General features: G+C 47.6%; 2 protein-coding genes across 2 annotated transcripts; one reads left to right on the forward strand and one right to left on the reverse strand.

The window, feature by feature from the left end:
- Positions 1 to 181: 181 nt before the first annotated feature.
- On the reverse strand, positions 182 to 8,493 carry TMX2 (thioredoxin related transmembrane protein 2). Its single transcript, XM_036764505.1, has 8 exons — positions 8,184 to 8,493; positions 4,699 to 4,759; positions 4,208 to 4,321; positions 3,917 to 3,993; positions 3,565 to 3,671; positions 3,279 to 3,344; positions 3,071 to 3,200; positions 182 to 1,999 (listed from the first exon to the last, which is right to left on the reverse strand). The coding sequence occupies exons 1-8, from the start codon at positions 8,370 to 8,372 to the stop codon at positions 1,853 to 1,855; spliced, it is 891 nt and encodes a 296-aa protein (XP_036620400.1). The 5' UTR covers positions 8,373 to 8,493; the 3' UTR covers positions 182 to 1,852.
- Positions 8,494 to 8,798: 305 nt separating this feature from the next.
- Positions 8,799 to 18,229, forward strand: MED19 (mediator complex subunit 19). Its single transcript, XM_036763983.1, has 5 exons — positions 8,799 to 9,079; positions 14,252 to 14,508; positions 14,603 to 14,699; positions 15,194 to 15,288; positions 17,386 to 18,229. Exons 1-5 carry the CDS (start codon positions 8,860 to 8,862, stop codon positions 17,452 to 17,454), a joined length of 738 nt encoding a protein of 245 aa, XP_036619878.1. The 5' UTR covers positions 8,799 to 8,859; the 3' UTR covers positions 17,455 to 18,229.
- The last annotated feature ends 55 nt before the right edge of the window (positions 18,230 to 18,284 follow it).

The following is an 18,284-nucleotide window of genomic DNA, read 5'->3' on the forward strand; positions in this document are numbered from 1 at the left end:
GAAATAAGTTCCACATGAATACATACAGGGTCACATTATAAACAAATTAGAAGACCAAGTAAGAAATGACCCGTTGGGTCGAAGGATAGCAGGGAAATTCAGGACTAAACATGTGACAATCAGACGAGATAAAACTAACAATTTTGATATTATAGAAGATAAAAAAAAAGCACACCAAATGTAATGAAGGAAAAATTAGATGAAAAACAGACAACTAGGGAAAAAAATCTTTCCAACAAGTTTCTGATTAAAGGTAGCATTTCCAAAATATACGATCCAAGTTTATAATAAAAACCATTCCCCAACTGAAAAATGATCAAAGCAGTTTTCAAAGGAAGAAACCCAAGCTATCAACAACCAAATGATGTTCAAAGTCTGTAAATAACCAGAGAAATGCAAAGAAGCAACTTTGACTGCCTGTCACCCACCACAGGCAAAGATGACAAGGAAGGAGGAGCTGTGGGAAAACAGATCTACTAGAACACAGTGTGTTCTGTGTGTAGCTGTGAATTGATCCAGCCCTTTTGGAAAGCAATTTGGAATTATACCCACTAAGTTACTAAAATGTACACCCTTTGACTCAGCCATACCATTACTAGAGCTATGAGCCAAAGATATCAAAGAGGAAAAGGAATATGTGCAAAAAACCATTTCTAGCAGCTTTTTATATGGTAGTCCCAAATCTGGAACTCAGTGGGAATGGCTGATCAAATTGTGGCAAAAGGATGTAATGGAATATTATTGTGCCATAAGAAGTGATGAAACGGCAATTTCAGAGGAAATGAGGAAGACTTCTAGAAACTGATGCAAAGTGAACAAAACTAAAACAATCTATACAATAATATTATAGAGAAAAAGTTGAACTCTGAATAACTCAATGATAAACCATAAAGGCAAAAGAACGAAGATGTAATACCCCACTACTCACCTCCTCCTCGCAGAGGGAAGGCCTACATTTTCAGACATGGCCAAGGTAGGAGTTTGACTGGCTGGACTGTGCCACTATGTATTGAAGTCTTTCTTTTTAGACTTGTTCTTTTTATTTGCTCAGTATTGGAGTGTGGGGCACAGATTGATTTGGGGCGGGGAGAAAGAGAAATGAAGTTGATTAAAAAAACTAAAGATATCAATAAAAAGTGTCAAGGGAACACCCCTGCTGCCCTGGGCCTTTCTCCTTCAGTCCCCAGCACACAAAGAGACACTGCATACTCCTAGTTTTACTTAGCTCAAAGGAAAGGAGTATTGAAAGTAATTAACTACCTTTCTTAAAGCAACTTGTACTCCATCTTTCCACACTCCCCTAGGGCAGATGTGTTGTAAATGGATTTTATATTTAGTATCCAAATCAAATTTAAGCATAAACTCTTTAGCAAATGTTAAATAGCAATAAGGAAGACCAGAAAGACCTCAGGGAAGTGAAGTGAATGATCCTGAAGATGTTAGTGGTGCCTCTGACCTGAAACTTGTTTCCAGAACTGCCTTCTGGAAAGATCACTGAAACCACAGGATGGCAAAAACTTGTGACTTCTGGATAAACCCATTCTCTGTTCTTCCAGGCCCCCAATCAGTATGAAAAATGTTTCCCTTCAGAAGGAAACTTCCTTCTTCCAAGATTAGGAATTGATTTTTTCCCCTTTTAGTGAAATGGTTGACCAAACTGGAGGCACTTAGCCACAAAGGACATTCTTTTGTATGCCATTGTTAATTCCTCCCCTAACAGCCTTGAGCCTGGTTCCAGGTCTAGTCCAAATAAGGAATAAATACAAATACTAAAAGTCAGCAGTCTTTCAGGGCCTGAAAAGGCCACCAGGAAAAAGCTAAAGGAAGAAGGACGTCTGGAAGAGCAGGGCTGCTACTTGTCCTTCTTGCTTTCTTCATCTGGCTGTGTGTGGGGAGCTGCAGACTCAGGCGGCTCCTCAGCAATCACGTCTCGGGTCTTGGTCTGCTTTTTGGCACGTTGGTACAGTTCATTTAGGCTGAACTCCCGGATCACATTCTCCTGTGGAAAAGAGACAGGGAGACACATAGACACACAGACACACACACAACCACCCACCCACCTCGATTCAGACTAGGCGAGAAATGATTACTAAATAACCAATTAGGGCATCTAGGGTTTTTTCCCTTTCTATCTCCTCATTCTCCACGGGGTCACGTCAGCATCTGAAGGACACTGCCGATAAAGAGACTGGATTAACTTTCTCCTCAATCTTGTTCCGACCCCAAGAGGGGAAGCCCACTGAGTTCAACTCAGGCTTGAGTAGGAGGTAAGTCCTTGGTCTAGATTGCTACAAGCTGGGGTCTGGTCTGGGAGGGAGAGAGATCCAAGTCCGGTCCCCCAGCCCCTCCTTAGAATGGGTCTTCCTCTCATTATAATAGTAATTGTTCTTATTATTAACTAATCAGAGTTGACTGCCACCCTCAGGAACACCCACTCTTCTCCAAGGGCATATAAACCCTGGGAAGTCTTAATCATTGAATGGGTGCTGCCTCAGTCAAACTGAGATCTGTTAAAGACCTTAGCTTGGAAAGGCCTGCATCCATGGCCATCTCCAGTTGTCCTGATCTGTATCTGGTCACTGGACCCAGATGGCATTGGAGGAGAAAGTTGAAGCTGGTGACTTTACACAGTCCTCTGTCACTTAAATCCAATTCATTTGCATGTCATGGCATCACCTCCCTGATGTCATGGACCTCTTTTGAGAACAAAGGATAAACAGCAGCAAACCCTTGAAGGGTTCCATGAAGGGTCTTTGGAATTTGACAGTGCTATTGACCCCTTTTATTATCTGCTAGTATAATTTATAAAATGACTGATTATCCAGAAACTATGTCATTTGAACCTATTATCTGTCACATCAGTGAAGTCAAGAACCTCTGCTGGGTAGCTGTGCGTCTCTTGTATTTGCATACACAGCTTAAGGAGAGAATCTAGGAACCTCAAAAGTTGTTCTACATGACAGTTGTGGGAAATAAGAGAGAGGCCACCCTCCTTGAGTGTTGGTGTAGTTAAGCATCAAAAAGGAGCTACTCCTTCCTCCAGCATGCCCATCCCTAGGCCTCTAAGTACCTCAGAGAAAGTCCAAGAGACAGCTCGACCCTTCTTGTCAATCTGGGGTCTCCTCATCACTTCTTTTCCACCCTGAAACAGGATCAGGGTGGGAAGTTGCTTGGTGAGAGGGGACGTGCTCACTTTGTACCTAAAAGGGAAATAAAAGGTTGTGTCAGCTCGTCTCCAAGCATGTTCCATTCATCCCTTTGCCCAGGGCACCACATACCTCGTACTGACATCAGGGTAGCGGCCGACATCCACTTTCCCAAAATTCAGCCCTGTACAGTTGTACCTAGCAGGGAAACATGAATATTAATATACTGAACAAGCCATAAAGAAACAGACTCCAGGAAAGGAGAAGCAGTGATAAATGGGAAGAAGGGCCCTGATTTTTCATGCTCAACATATTTTAGTATTCAAGGGCTTTGGAAAGACCAGTACATGTACCAGTCAAGGCTTAAAAACAGTGAGGGGGCAGCTGTTTCCACTGTTCCGCCTGGTGTGCTACTCACTTGAGGGAGAGGTCAGCATAAATAGGAGCAAATGACTGGCACTCATTAGACCAATTGGCAAAGAACTCCACGACCCATGTGATACGCTTGTCCCGTTCCAGCTCTTCCTGCCACATACAAGGTAAATCATATCTGTCAGCTGGATGATACAGTTCCCCAAGGAATCTCAGACCCCCTAGAATCTAGATCTTCACCCTAACACACAAACCACATTACGCATTCCTGATCCAGTGACACATGCCCAAACACAGTGTTCCTCCTAGCAAAAAGAGAACTGCAGACCACCCCCTCCCAGCCCCCAACACACACCCTTTCCCCAGGACCTCAGGAGGTAGAAAGAATGACAACTCACATCAATTGTCTTGTCATTAAAGTACTTGATGTACTCAGGGCCGATGTAGAGGGGGGGTTTGCAAGTCATCAGGAACACTAAACACAGAAACAAGAGCATAAAAACCAACTAGACCTTCCCTGGGGATTGTGCTCCCCAAAACACCTGTGCATTTTCCTTTATAGTTGAGCTTCAGTCAATTGAAAGTCTCAGGGTTAGGGAAAAGAATGGAGAATCCCCAGCCAAGTCAATGCCCAACCTAAAGCAAATCAGCCCATTTCCCCACAGAGTTGAAAAAGCCAGGACCCTCACCTATGCAGAGCGTGACGTAGAGCAGGCCCATGCGAATGTCCAGGCGGAAGAAGAGGATTGCATTGGCAACTTTACTGAACATGAAGATGTTACCAATATGCTGCTCCACAGTGACTGAAATGCAGATGTCATAGGTCAGCCTGGAGCTGAATAATCCTGTTCCACCTTCCTGTCCCTATCTCCAGGCAACTTTAGCCCAGGTTTGGAAAGCTTCTTCCACCAGGCCTCAGGACCAAATAGCCCGGCTCTAACCCTACCAAACAATGCTCTTCCAGTGGAGAAAAGTAAATAGCACAAAAACAGCAGCTAAAACTGATAGAATCACAGTCGGAGGAGCTCTTTACCACAATGAAATCATTGGATCTTCCCAACTGGCACTTCAGCTATCAATATCCCCACTGCAAGATGGGGAAACAGGGTCCATTAGGTGAATGACCACTGCTTCCCACCCCGGGCTTTCCAGAAAGGAGAGGAGCAGGGGGCACACTCACTTGATCTCCGGTTCTTCATCATTACAATGGCGCTGAGGAACATTAAGATCTCCACCTCCCTCTGTAAGAGAATCACAGTGACTGCGCATGAAGAACCAAGGCAGAGAGACTCAGGGCAGTCCAGAGATCCAAAGGAACATGACAGCAGCAACGGTACCGAGGCGCTGACTCAGCATGGGCCTCATGGAGAATTGGGAAATAGTCACAAAGTCGTAGGAAAACTAATACAATGAAGTGCTGTAACATTCCATTAAATTCATATATATTCAAACCAAAATATCTTTCTCCCTCATAGAGAATGACATACAGCGCTTCTCTGAAGTGTGGAAAGAAAAGCAGTACCTTTTCCTCTGACACTGAGATACAGGCGGCCTCTGTTTCGTGCTATAAATTCCCTTAGGTTACTTACTAGGAGTGTGGGGTGGTGAGGGATATGTTTACAGATTAGTAAGTCTCAAAGCATTGGGAAATTGTGAACCTATCCATGCCTATGAACCCCTGTCAATGCCATCTCCTCAACAAACAAACCTAACTATTTTCTGTCTGGAGGCCTTTAGCCTAGCAAAAAAGCCACCAACCTGGAAGCAGCTACCTGAATGAGGCGAACATCAGTGGTCACTGAACTGCTAAGAGCCCATTCAGGATGATTTCTGAAAGAGATACTTTCGTACTAAAACACAATCATATTTCATTACAGGTAACCAAATAATTCTAGACTTAGGAAGAAGAATTTACCCAGGGCAACTTTATTATCACACTGTCTCTTTGGTCATTCAACCTGCTTCAATCCCAAGGTAAGCAATCCCAGAGGTAAGCAAATGAGCAGAACCAACAGGAACAACATAAAGAAGGCAGGGACTTGAGCGCACATCTGGAATCTGGATTTTCTGCCCCAATTCTCCATCATCAATGAAGGGCAGAGGGGATGAACACTGGTGAGTGTCCTGATTGAAACAGAAACTAGAGGAGGTGTCCATCTGGTCAGCCATTTGTTATGTGCCTCCCATGTGTCAGGCACTGTGCTACAGCACTGGGGATACAAAGAAAGGCAAAAGACAGTCTCTGCCCAGGAGGTGCTCACAGTCTAATGGGGGACTAGAAGTGTTCAAAGTTGGAGATCAAGTCTAAGGTCAGATAGAGCAAGAGAGAGCAGGAAGGAAAAGAGGTGAGGAAGAAGGAAGGGGACCAGGGAGGACAGTGTAAAATTGTTCACACTCAGAATTTTACTGTAGGTAGGGGCGACCTCACCTGTTAGACATAGAATGGACTCCCCTCATTTTACAGATAAGCAAGACATTTCACCTCTGCACGCTGGTCTGCTGAAGGCCGCAGATTCAAAGGTGGAAATATCATGAATGGGTTAGAGCAGCAGAAACAAACATTAAGTGGTGGGAGAGAGAGAAAATTGATTTTTGTTCATTAAAAATTTAAAGAGATTATATGAGATAGTGAGCAAAAGGAGGAATTGGTCTTCTGTTCAACTCCTGACTCTGGTACTACTAATCTGTGCAGTGTGACAATTAAGTCCCTTCCCCTCCCTGGGGGTGCTTTCTAACTTTCTGGCTCTAAATCTAGGATCCAAGAATGGTTCTCACACAGGAGTGCCTACATCCTGTCCCTGTGCCTACAAGGTACTTACCACCATCCCCTCTTAAAATGTCTCCTTTCCTTCAAAGCTCAGCTCAAGTGCTGCACTACCCCATCCTGTTATTCTGTATATGCTCACTTCTATCTGCATCAATTCAAAGAAGTCTTCCTAGGTTTCTCTGAAACTGTCACCATCATCATTCTTATTGCACACTAGCATCCTATCACATTCATGTAACTCACTTGTTCAGCCATTCCTCAACTGATGGGCACCCCTTCAGTTGTCAATCTTTTGCTATGACAAAGATAGCTGCTAGAAATATTTTTGTATATGGGGTCCTTTCCCTCTTATCTCTCATTGAGATATAGTAGTGGTACTGCTAGGTCAAAGTGTATATATGAACAGTTTAATAACTCTATGGAGATAGTTCAAATGGCTTTCCAGAATGGCTGGACTAGTTCATGGCTCCCTCAACAGTGCATTCCGCATTTTCCCCCACAGGCCTACCATATTTGTTATTTTCCATTTTTGGACAATTTTGCCAATCTTTTGGTGGAACTTCTGAGTTGTTGTAATCGGCATTTCTTGTTCACACAGCTATTGATAGCTGAGTAATTATGGATTCCTTCATCTGTTCAGATCCTCTGACCATTTGTTGTTTGAGGAATGGATCTTACTCTGATAGACTTGAATCTGTTCTCCCCATAACTTAGAAATAAGACCTTTATCAGCCTATTGCTTTTCGAGTTCCAATCCATGGTATTACCCTGCTGTTTTTCCACCCTTCCAATTACATCTGCTATGACTCCCCATCCAGCATCACTTTGCTCCTCACTCCCCGTCCTCCCTGCTTCACATACTACTCTATTCTCATTACTGGGGTCTTCTCCCTCCTTCCTCTGCTCTTTGAATTCCTACTTGTTGAAAATCCAACTTCGATGCTACCTCCTCCAGGAAGCCTTCCCAGAAGGCTCTCTCCCTGTCCCTTACCCTCCCCACCCCCAGCCCTCCATAATTCAGGCAGTATTCTGTTTTGTACTTCGGCACTCAATGTCGGTGTGACATCGTGAAAGGTCATTTCACCACTCCGGGATGGTTTCCTCACCTGAGCTTAGTTCTTCACCGGGGCTTACTTCTCACGCCCCACAAAGCAGTGGGAGGTGGATCAGCCAAACTTGGCAGGCCCCTCCCCGGGGGCGTTTCCTAACTTTCTGGCTCTAAATCTAGGATCCATGGATGGTCCTCACACATCGTGTCCCGTGCCTACAAGTACTTACCACCATCGCCTCTTAAAAACCTCTCCTTTCCTTCAGAGCTCAGCTCAAGGGCCGCTCTATGCACCGCCCCATCCTCCTTTACTCTGTATATGCTTTAAATATATACGTGTTTATTTACTTAACGATTTTGTCTCTTCCGACAGAAAGGGAGCTCCTTGAAGGCCAGGGCTACTGACCTGGAATATAGCAAATGCTCGCTGACTGATCCCATGACTTGGGTCCGTGGTGCCTCAAGGACCAAAGGCTGAGCTATGCAATTCCGCCTCTCCAAGGCCTCCGTTTTCCCCCCTGTAGCCATAATTTCACTTCTATGCCAGCTTTAAAGATGATAAAGTGCCCTCCTTGGAGCACAGAGGCCGCGGGATCTCAGACCCGGGGCTGGGCTCATCTGGGCCGGTGCAGATAAGGAAACCTAGTCCTAGAGGAGTGGAGTGAACGGCCCAAGGACACGGCGCCAGGAACTGGCGGGGCTGGGATCCACTGGGCAACTTCCCCCGCACCTTCTGACTCCATACGGCCCGGCTCAAAGTTCCTGCCACCCTGCCCTCGTGCGCCCCGGAGCGCCGGCGGCCACTCCCACCCGGCCCTTCGGTGACCCTGGGGCTACCTCTTCCGCTCACCCAGTCAAAGTCGCAGGGGTTGCCGTCCTCGCGCTGTGTGGGGAGACCGAGGCAGACCGGCGGCACCTTCCTCACGAGCAGGAAGGCGACCGACAGGAGCGCCGACAGCAGGTAGTACGGCTTGGCCAGCCAGCGGGAGAGCCGCGGCACCGAGTACAGCAGCGCCAGCAGCGGAGCCAGTACCGCCATCTTCCCTCCCCTGAAGCAGCGGGCGCCGCCACCACCGCCGTTGCAGCTGCTCAGCCGAAGTACCTGCCGGACGTCGAGCCGGTCCTTCGACCGCCTGCCACCCGGATCTCCCAATTGGGCCGCGCTTCTGTCGCTCCGGAACCTCCGCCAGGAGCTGAATTGTGATTGGACAGGACTGAAAGCATGGCCTTTCTGAAAGGCTGGTTTCTCACCGCGTCCCTCTCTGATTGGATGCTGTGAACGGGGTGGGCGGGGAGATAGGCGGTCTCTAGTCACGGAGCTACACTTCCTCGTATGTCATCTTAGCGCGACGGAAGTTCTTCGGCCAGTGGAGGCAGATGCATCCAATAAATAGAGGTTCTAGGAAGAAGAGGGCGGTGCTGCGCGAGAGGGTTGTCCAATGAGACGCCGCGGCGGTGCCAGACTCCGAGTGGGCGGAGGCAGCAGCGGCAGCAGTAGCGGCGGCGGCGGCAGAGAGGTCGACGCAATGGAGAACTTCACAGCGCTTTTCGGTGCCCAGACTGAGCCGCCGCCGCCGCCACCAGCCGCGCTGGGCTTTGGGCCGGGGAAGCCGCCCCCTCCGCCGCCTCCTCCTCCGGGTGGGGGCCCCGGAACGGTTCCGCCGCCCGCCGCGGCCCCAGCTCCCCCTGGTGCTGACAAGGCCGCAGCTGGGTGCGGGCCCTTTTACCTGATGCGGGAGCTCCCAGGTGAGTACGAATGCTCTTGGAAAGCAGCCAATCAGCTCCTAGGGAGGGCGTGAAGGTTGGGGCTGTGGGCCAATGAGCGGAAGCGACAAATAATAGGGCAAAGAGGGCGGGGACTCGTCTGTATCTCTGTAAGTCCGAGAGCCAAGGGGGCGGGACCGAATGAGCGGGCCAGCCAATGAACGGGCTTGAACTTTTCCGACTAATGGAGGCTGGAGGATCTGGGTTCTAAACTTCTGACATTTTTGCTAGCGGTGCTACCCCGGCATAGTAGCCGTTTAATAACTGCTTGTTAGCTCTTTAAAGTGTCATATAAATCGTCTGTCGGTGGCTCGGTGGATAGAGCGCTGGACCTGGACTCAGGAAGACCAGACTTCAGCTCTTGCACATCACTCCACCTATGTCTGCCTCAGTTTGCTCATTTGTAAACTGGATATAACAGTAGCGTCTGACCTTGAGAATAAAATAAGACCATCTTTGTCAGGTGCTCTGTAAAGCAGCCCGTGACACACTCTATGGAGCCACGGTTGGCTCTTCCTCGAAAGGGAGCTGCTCAAACAGTGCAGGTTGTGAAGAGAGTCGATGCCCTAGCATCTCAAGCTAACCCCGCACACCTCCTAACTTTGTGTCCATTCCCAGATATGGGCAGGTCCTCTAATTTACGCGGATCCCCCTACTTGCTTTTAAGTCTCTCGGTGCGGACTTGCTTCCTCTGCTTAGCCGACGAATAGCTAGGCGGGAGCAGGGTCCCTGGATCCAGCCTACGGACCGATCAGTAACCGTTCCCGCGGTGTGTAGAGAGATCGTGGTGTTTATCAAGAATGTTGTAAGGGATGATGTTCCCATATAGAGGAGCATTCATCACAGTGCAGGCGACCACAGCAAGCCTGCCGACCCACCCCAACTTGGCGAGGGTAGACAATGACTGGTTAAAGAGGAGTACTCCAACATATGTGGGGAGCCTCTGGAACCATTGCAAAATGTGTGCAGGGGCTGGGGGAGGAGGTGACGTTGCTAACCAGATGGTTTAACTTTCTGCTGGGCTCAACGTTGAAGTTATTTATAACCTTGAAGAAAAAGGAGAGTGGATTGCTCTGGGCAGGCCAGAGGAGGGAGGAAAACTGGAAGCAGAAGGTCCCGTTTTAAAAAGTCCCTTATCATCAGTGTAGGAATGTAAAGGAAGGTTAGACACAAGAGAGTTATAAGCAAAGTATCAACAGAACTTTATGACTGTTTGGATATAGGAGTAAGAAAAAAGGAAGAGTCAAAGATGATTAAGGTTTCAAACCTGGTTAACATTGAAGGGTAGTACTTGTATAGTAGAAATCAGAATTTTAAAAGAATCATTTTAAATCCTGGCTTTGCCGCTGATTACCTTTGGGACCATGGACAAGTCGTTTAACCTGTTTGGATCATTAACCTCTCAGTTCTCTGTAAAACGAGGGCCTTGGGCCGGATGATCTCCAAGGTCCCTGCTAGCTCTAAAACTATTCTTCTGTGACCATTGACAGAAATTGATAAGTAAGAAGATGCTAGTGTAGAATAGTATTTCAGGGGAGAGTGAGGGGTTCTGTTTTAAAAATGTTCAGCTTGCCAAGACATAGAAACAGTTAGCAGATAAATATAATGCCAAAGGCCATTGCCCAGTCAATAAGTGGTAAAAAAATGTGAAGAGTTTTCAAAAGAATTGCAAACTATTAACAACCATATGAAACAATGCTCCAAATCAATAAATAATAAGAGAAATGCACATGAGAACAGCCCTGAGGAGCTTCCTACCCTGCAAAGTGGCAGAGATGACAAAAGGCGGGAAGTCGGCGTTAGAGCAGTTATCACTGATAGTGTAGCTATCACTGGTGTATTGGAGGTGAAGCTGCAAATTCGTACAGCCAAGCTATGCAGATAAAGTGACTGAAACGTCCATACTCTAGGACCCAGAGATTCTGTTACTAGACCTAAGGCTATTGATATACCCCAAAATATTTATAGTAACAATTTTTGTGATAGCAAAGAATTGGAAACAAAGTAGGTACCTACTGATTGGTGGAATGCTTGAATAAATTGTGGCACATGAATGTACCACAATTACTAGGATATTACTGTGCTACAAAATTATGAATAAGATAAAAACAGAGAAGCATGGAAAGATCTACCTGAACTAGTGCAGACCGAAGTAAGCAGAACCAAGGGAACACTATATACACACAGTCACTACAACAATGTAAACAGAACTATCACCAAAAAAATCAAAAGCGAGTGGTGCAGACTTATAAAGAACAAGCACGACATGAAAGAAGAGAGAAAACACTCCCAGCCTCTCCCTTCATAGAGGTCCGCAGATGTACATTGTACATGTTTTCAGACCTTTTCAATTTATTGATCAATTGTGCTGATTTTTTTCCTCTTATTCTTAAATTCTTTTGCTTTTCCTTTAAAAAAAATGCTCTTTGTTATCTGGGGGGCAGAAGAATGCTGGGGGAAATGATGGTGACATTGAAAAATGGAGGAAATGGAATAAGCATTTCTGTGGTGCCTGCTATGTGGCAGGTGCTCCTCTAAGTGCTTTTTAAATAATTGTTATCTCATTTGATCTTTACAATAACCTTGAGGTAGATGCTGTTGTTATCCTCATATTACAGTTGAGGAAACTGAAGCAAACAGGTTAAGTGACTTCAAGGGCCACATTGCTAGGAAGCATCTGAAGTTGGCTCTGAATGATTGACTCCAGGGCTAGCACTCCATCCATTGTACCACCAGCTGTGATCAATCAAAACTTATTTTTATTTTAAAAAACTAGGATTAAAAAAAAAGAAATGTTGAGCTTGATTTGACTGGAGGAGCCAAGTAGAATTGTCTCACAGGAAGCCGGAGGTATAGAATTGGAGTTTGAGAAAGAAGTAAGGGTCGGAGATAGAGGTGTGCCCATCTCCCTCAGAGGCGATATTGGAGGCAAGAGTTTAGAAGGAAAGAAGTAAAGACTAGAGGGCTAAGGACTGAACCCTGTGAACCCCATGAATCACATTTAGTAGGTGAATAGAGGACCATGAATAAGATTGACTAGAGAAATAGGAAGGGGACTAGGATTATGTAGTGTTCCAGAAGCCAAAAGAGAAGGATCTTGAAGCTCACCAATACCAAAACCTTCAAAAAGTCAAGGAGGAAGAAAGGTGGATTTCATACTCTCTCAGAGAAGGGCCTCAGAGGCCATGTTGACTAAACCGTGCCTGAACAGTGAGCCTTCTTCAAGGACCCTGTTGTTGCTGTTGAATCATTTTTCAGTCATTCCTACTCTTTGTGGTTTGTCATTTCCTTCTCCAGCTGATTTTACAGGTGAGCAACTGAGGCAGACAACGTTAAGTGACATGCCCAGGGTCACATAGCTGGTGTGTCAATGTCTGAGACCTGATTTGAACTCAGGAAGAGGAGTCTTCCTGATTCCAAGCCTAGCACTCTATCAATTTTGCCACTAGGTACCCCCAAGTATCCCTAAGAAGAGGTTATTCAGTATATGCAGTGAGGTGCAGGTGGGCAACATGTTCCAATGTTAGGTGATTAAGAGGTCATGATGAGCTTTGTCATTATAGAGTATTGCCGGCAGAGGGCTACCCTCTGAATTTTAAGAAATGGAGACAACAGGTGTGGACCAGCCATAGTTTGGCCTTAAAAGGAAGGAAAAAAATCCTTAGAGGGATTGGGAATAAGTGATACCTGAAACTACTCTAAAAATCTCTAATGAAAGGCCTGTATGGTGGATGTACCCCTCACTCAGCTGTGCCATTCTTGTATATCTAATAATTCAGACTTTTCACGGTTTGATTTTATCAGACTTCTAACAAGTTCCCCCCTTTGGAGGCAGAGCTCAGTCAGAGACAGCAAAGCCAATCCAAGGTGTCATCCTAGACTCCTCACTCTCTCTCACTCCCTCTATCTGGTCAGCTGCCAGGCCTGTCTGAATTACCTTCCCAACACCTCTCCTGCCCCCATTCTGATGTAGGCCCTTAGCATCCCACCCTGGCCTGCTGCAGTAGCTGCTAGTGGGTCTGCCTGCCACAGGTCTGCCCAGTACAGACCATATTCCACTCAGCTGTCACAGGTCTTACTGTCACCCCCACTCAGTAATCTCCAGTAGCTCTCTGTTACCTCAGGGATCAAATATCAAAACCTCTGTTTGGATTTTAAAGCCCTTCATAACTTGCATAACTCCCCATCCCCCCCCCTTTCCAGGTGCTGTGGCTTACTTAAAGTCAGATATTGCATTAGTAACAGCAAAACTAGAAAATCATAATGCAGTGATCTTTTTACAGTCCTGAGTGATAAAAGGCAGACAGCAAAACATAAAGAAGGCATTCCCACCCCAATTAATTGAGAATTAACTAGGTGAAGGTGTTTCTTGTTTCTTGGTCAATGAATAGCAAGCTGAAAGTTCCTCAGGAAGTAAACTAAGAGTAGAGAACCCTAAGGTTCATATCTCATTGCTAAGGACAGTGAATGCTCAGAAAACCTTATTTGTCTTAGTACATTCAGAATAGAGCCTTATTCTAAAGGTTCCTCAGTTAGAGAGAATGAGTTGCTGTACAGAATGGTTACTAGGGGCCGGAGATTTCCATGTTGCTGACATTGAAGGCCACAGCCCAAGGACAACTGTGTGCAAACCCCAGACTTCAGGAGACTCACGGCCTTCCTGTCTTTTTCCCATTCTGCATCTGTTCATCTGGCTTGTGCTTTCCTATGTATCTTCTCTCTTACCTGCTTCTTCTCTTGTGTCTTTCCATCTGCCCTCCTCTGCCTGTCGCCTCCTTTCTTCCTGTCCCCGTTGGAATCAGGCCATAACATGGAACTAGTGTGAAGTTCCATGAATATAAAGGTGTTGTATGGTTTTTTAAAATGCCTGCCATGTTTAGGAATTGTATCATTTAAGAGTTAGTTCAGTAGAGTTTGCCTAGTCCAGGGGTGGGGAACCTGGCCTCCTCTAACCTTTATTTATTGAAGGAACGGAGACAAAGGGGGCAAGGGACTTGAGGTTAGTTCCCATAACCACTAGTTAGGGATACTGCCAGCACTCGTTCTAATGCTCTGGGCGACTTCAGCGTCTTCTGTTTCTCTTAAGGAAGCACACAGTTGAGGTGCCTGGAGGCAGCAGGCCCTGAATCCTGTTTCCTTCCCCTTTCTCTGCAGGCAGCACAGAACTGACAGGTAGCACCAATCTGATCACACACTACAACTTGGAACATGCCTACAATAAATTCTGTGGGAAGAAGGTGAAGGAGAAGCTGAGTAACTTCCTGCCCGACTTGCCAGGGATGATCGACCTGCCTGGCTCCCACGACAACAGCGGCCTCCGTTCTCTCATCGAGAAGCCCCCCATCCTTGGGGGCTCTTTCAACCCTATCACGGGCACCATGCTGGCGGGCTTCCGCCTGCACGCCGGCCCGGTGAGTCCTGCCGCCGGGGCCGAGGGGAGGGGGGCTGGACGTGGAGGGCATGACCTCCACCTCTACTCATGGCACCTCTGGGCCCTTCTTCCAGCTGCCGGAGCAGTGTCGACTGATGCACATCCAGCCCCCCAAGAAGAAGAATAAGCACAAGCATAAACAGAGTCGTACCCAGGACCCTGTCCCCCCAGGTAAGAGGCTGCTCCAGAAGGCCAGAAAGCTTTCTCATCTTCTGCATCTGCTTCTGGCTGCCCTCAAGCAGTCTGAAAACAGTAGGCACTCACATTCCTCGAGCATCGTCCTCACTGAATCCCTGTAAGGTAGCTGGTGCGTGGATTGTGATCCCTATTGTGTAGCTGAGGAAACAGGCCCAGAGAAGGGGAGTGACTTGCCCAAGGCCACACAGCTAGGACGTCTCTGAGCTGGGATTTGAACCCAGGTTTCCTGATTCCAGTTCTAGGGCTTTTTTCACTGTACCACGCTGGCCATTCTCTTAACACAAAGCTCCTGCTGAGTCCAGGAAGAACCAGTACCCTGGGGAGGACTTGGCACTGAGTCCCTGGTAGAGCCTGAGGCCCCCTTTCAAGCCACTTGGAAAATAACAGTTGTCCTTTGACTCAGTTTTCATGTTGGCTTTTGAGTTCATAAGCAGTAGGAACTCTACAGGTGATACTGTCTCCTATAGAAACTCCATCCGATTCGGATCACAAGAAAAAGAAAAAGAAAAAGGAAGAAGATCCTGAGCGGAAAAGGAAGAAGAAAGAAAAGAAGAAGAAGAAGGTAGGATAGTGGTCTCTTCCTGTAACCCAGTGAGGTCCTGTGTATCTTGTTTTTATCTTAAGGCGAATGAATCCAAGTCCTTTCCCTCAGGTGGTGGACCTGCGGACGGAACCCCATGGGATCGTAGGCCACTCACATTGTGTAGGGCTTTAAGGGTTACCAAGCACCTTCCTCACAGCAACCCTGGGACCCGAGTATTACAAGTATTATTGATTATGCCCATTTTACAGTTGAGAAAGCTCCCTACAGCGGCTGTTGCAGACCTCGGCTCTCAAGGCTCCTCCACCTCCTTCCCCGCTCACTCTCCACAGAGGACTTTGCATCCTCCTTTACTGAGAAAGCAAAGGCAGTCTGTCCTGAGTTCCGTCTTTGCTACCTCAGAACCCTGCTGCACTGTGCCTCCTTGTCCTTCTCTTTGCCAAGGCCGCCCCTCCCCCATCACGGATCTCTCCTGGGAGCTTCATTCCTTCAGCTCCCTCCTCTCTCTCCCTCCTCTTCATCTCTCCTTCCTATTGGCTGCTCTTTCATTGCCCACAAATAGGCCCAGGTCTCCCTCAGCCTCAGAAAACCTTCACTCGGTTGGCTCAGCCTGTATCTTAGATGCCTAGAGAAGGCCATCTTCACTTGCTGCCTCCACCTCCGCTCCTCCCACTCACTTCCCAATCCTTTGCAGTCTGCCTTCTGACCCCACCACTCAGTTAAAGCTGCTCTCTTCTAGGTTACCACATGGCTCTGAAATGCCAGTTCTGATGGCCTCCACCCAGTCCTCCTGCTCAATGTTCACTCTCCCTTGATATTCTCTCCCCCCCAGGGGCTTTTCTGCCACTGCTCTCTCCTGGTTCTTCTCCTACCTGCTTAGCTAGTCCTTCTCAGCCTCTTTTGCTGGACCATACACACCCCACTCTCCACCTCAAAGAACACCCCTTCTCTCTTTCCACCCTTTCTCAGTGATGTCCTCAGCTGCCACAGGTTCACTGAGCATCCCGAGGGAGACAGCTCCCAAATCTATATATCCAGCTATAATCTGTCTCCTGAGCTCCAGGCCTGCCTCAGCAACCGCCCACCCAACATCTTTACCAGGATGTCCCGTCAGCATCTCAAACTCAGCGTCTCTAAAAAGGAACTCACTATCTTCCTGTCTCGTGCACACTACCCTGTTTGCTGTGGCTGGCACTACCTTCCTTGTAGCCACCCGGTCTGTCGTCTTCTTGGCTCTACCTTCTCGGTCCCTCACATCCACTAGTTCTGCCTCCACACCTCTCCCATCCATCCCTTCTCTCTACTCATATGGTCATGACCCAAGTCCAGGCCCCTTGGCCACCAGGCCCCTGTTGCCTCTTGTCTGAACGACTGGTTTCCTGGCTTCTGGCTTCTCTCCACTCTTCACCACCTTACTCAACTGCCACAGTAGTTTTAATGCACAGGTAGGTCCGTGTCACACATGGCACTCCTTGATCAGAAGGATTTCTCAGCTTGGCACTGACGGGCCTCGACAGTCTGGTGTCGGCCCACCGTTGCAGACCCATTTCCTGTTACTCTCCTTCAGACCGTGTACTTTTTAGCCTAATTGGCCTGCTTGCTGTTCCCTAAACTGAGCATTTCATTTCCTGGCTCTGGTGCCTTTGCACAGTCTGGCCATGCCTAGAATCTGCTCCTTCCCTCCTCTGTCAAGGCTCAACTTAGGTGCCACCTCCTACAGGAAGCTCTTTCTCATCACAGCTCTTAGTGCTCTCTTCCTCTTCATTACCATTCCCAGTAGAATGGAAGCTCCTTGAGGGCAGGGACTATTTTCTTTCTGTGTTTATATTTCCAGCATCTAGCAGAGTGCCTCCAACATAGTAGGCCCATCACGTGTGCCTGTGAGGGAAGTGAGGCCACAGGATCACACAAGTTAGTGAGTGGCCAAGCTGAGTGAGACACAGACCCAGCTTTCCTGAATCCCAGGCCAGGCCTTACTCCACTCTACCCACGCTGCCTCTAGCCTTTTGCCTACTTGTCCATTAAGGTGGGACAAGACAGGTTGTGTAGTTCACCACCTGTGGTGAGCTCCCCAGAATCCAGATGGCTTCCCTACATTTGCTTCTGTTTTTTCTCCAGAACCGACACAGTCCAGAGCACCCCGGTATGGGCAGCTCGCAAGCCAGCAGCAGCAGTAGCCTCCGTTAACAAGACCAGTGGACGACAGACAGGCCAGGGGAGCTCTTTTCTCCTACACTGAACTTGCCAACAGAAGCAGCCTTGGAGGCTAGAGGACATACTGCCCTTGGAGCATTCCCCCGTGACTGGGGGAGAATGCAGGCCAGGACAGCTCTGGCTGGGGGCGAATGAGGTGGATTCATTAGGGGTGGGTAGGGCAGTGCCTGTGGAAGGCACAGCCCGATCGGCTCTCCGATGGAGCCGCCTTCCCTTCCCAAGGAGCCTTCTCTCCATGTTTTTTTTGTACAGTTTGTCTGCTTTGAGAGTTGGATTGGTTTATTAGGGCTTGGTTTCTTTTTTAAAATTCATATTGCACCAAACTGGCTGAGTTGTAACACTTGGGTGTTGGCAATCAGAAAGATCCTTTCCTTGAGGGACAGGGTTGAGGATGCTGCTATTATTCTAGAGTTGGTCCTTACTGTATCTCTAGGAGTAGCCAGAGTGGGCTCCATTGAGAACGGGGACCAGAGGAAAAGGTAGTGTTGGAATGCGCCAAATGGGACACGGGGAGGGGTGACCAGTACTGACATTGCTACTGTCTAATGGAAAACTGAGGGCAAGGGTCTGGCCTGGCAGTAATAGACAGCATCTTGCTAAGGACGTGAAGAAAGGGTATTCTTCCTCCTAATTAAATGATGAGCCTAGGCCCCCAAGTAATAGGAGTGCATTTCATTAGCACCCCAAGGTTCAGAGCATTCAGCGTCCCAGTTTTCAGAGCTGAGCTGTGATTACAGAGCGAGGAATCTTGGAGGACTCGTTACTTGGGGGGGGGGGGGGTCAGGGTTGCCTGGCACCAGTTC

The sequence above is a fragment of the Trichosurus vulpecula genome, chromosome 6 (assembly GCF_011100635.1).
Source record: "Trichosurus vulpecula isolate mTriVul1 chromosome 6, mTriVul1.pri, whole genome shotgun sequence".
Lineage (NCBI taxonomy): Eukaryota > Metazoa > Chordata > Mammalia > Diprotodontia > Phalangeridae > Trichosurus > Trichosurus vulpecula.

Excerpts from the sequence above, each read along its gene's own strand:
- TMX2 (XM_036764505.1), bottom strand. The coding sequence starts at position 8,372 with ATGGCGGTACTGGCTCCGCTGCTGGCGCTGCTGTACTCGGTGCCGCGG. Across the intron at positions 3,345-3,564 it reads TATGCTGACCTCTCCCTCAA|GTACAACTGTACAGGGCTGA; the intron begins GTGAGTAGCACA and ends TTTCCCTGCTAG. Across the intron at positions 3,201-3,278 it reads TACCCTGATGTCAGTACGAG|GTACAAAGTGAGCACGTCCC; the intron begins GTATGTGGTGCC and ends TTTCCCTTTTAG.
- MED19 (XM_036763983.1), top strand. The coding sequence starts at position 8,860 with ATGGAGAACTTCACAGCGCTTTTCGGTGCCCAGACTGAGCCGCCGCCG. Across the intron at positions 14,509-14,602 it reads TCCGCCTGCACGCCGGCCCG|CTGCCGGAGCAGTGTCGACT; the intron begins GTGAGTCCTGCC and ends CCCTTCTTCCAG. Across the intron at positions 15,289-17,385 it reads AAGAAAAGAAGAAGAAGAAG|AACCGACACAGTCCAGAGCA; the intron begins GTAGGATAGTGG and ends TTTTTTCTCCAG.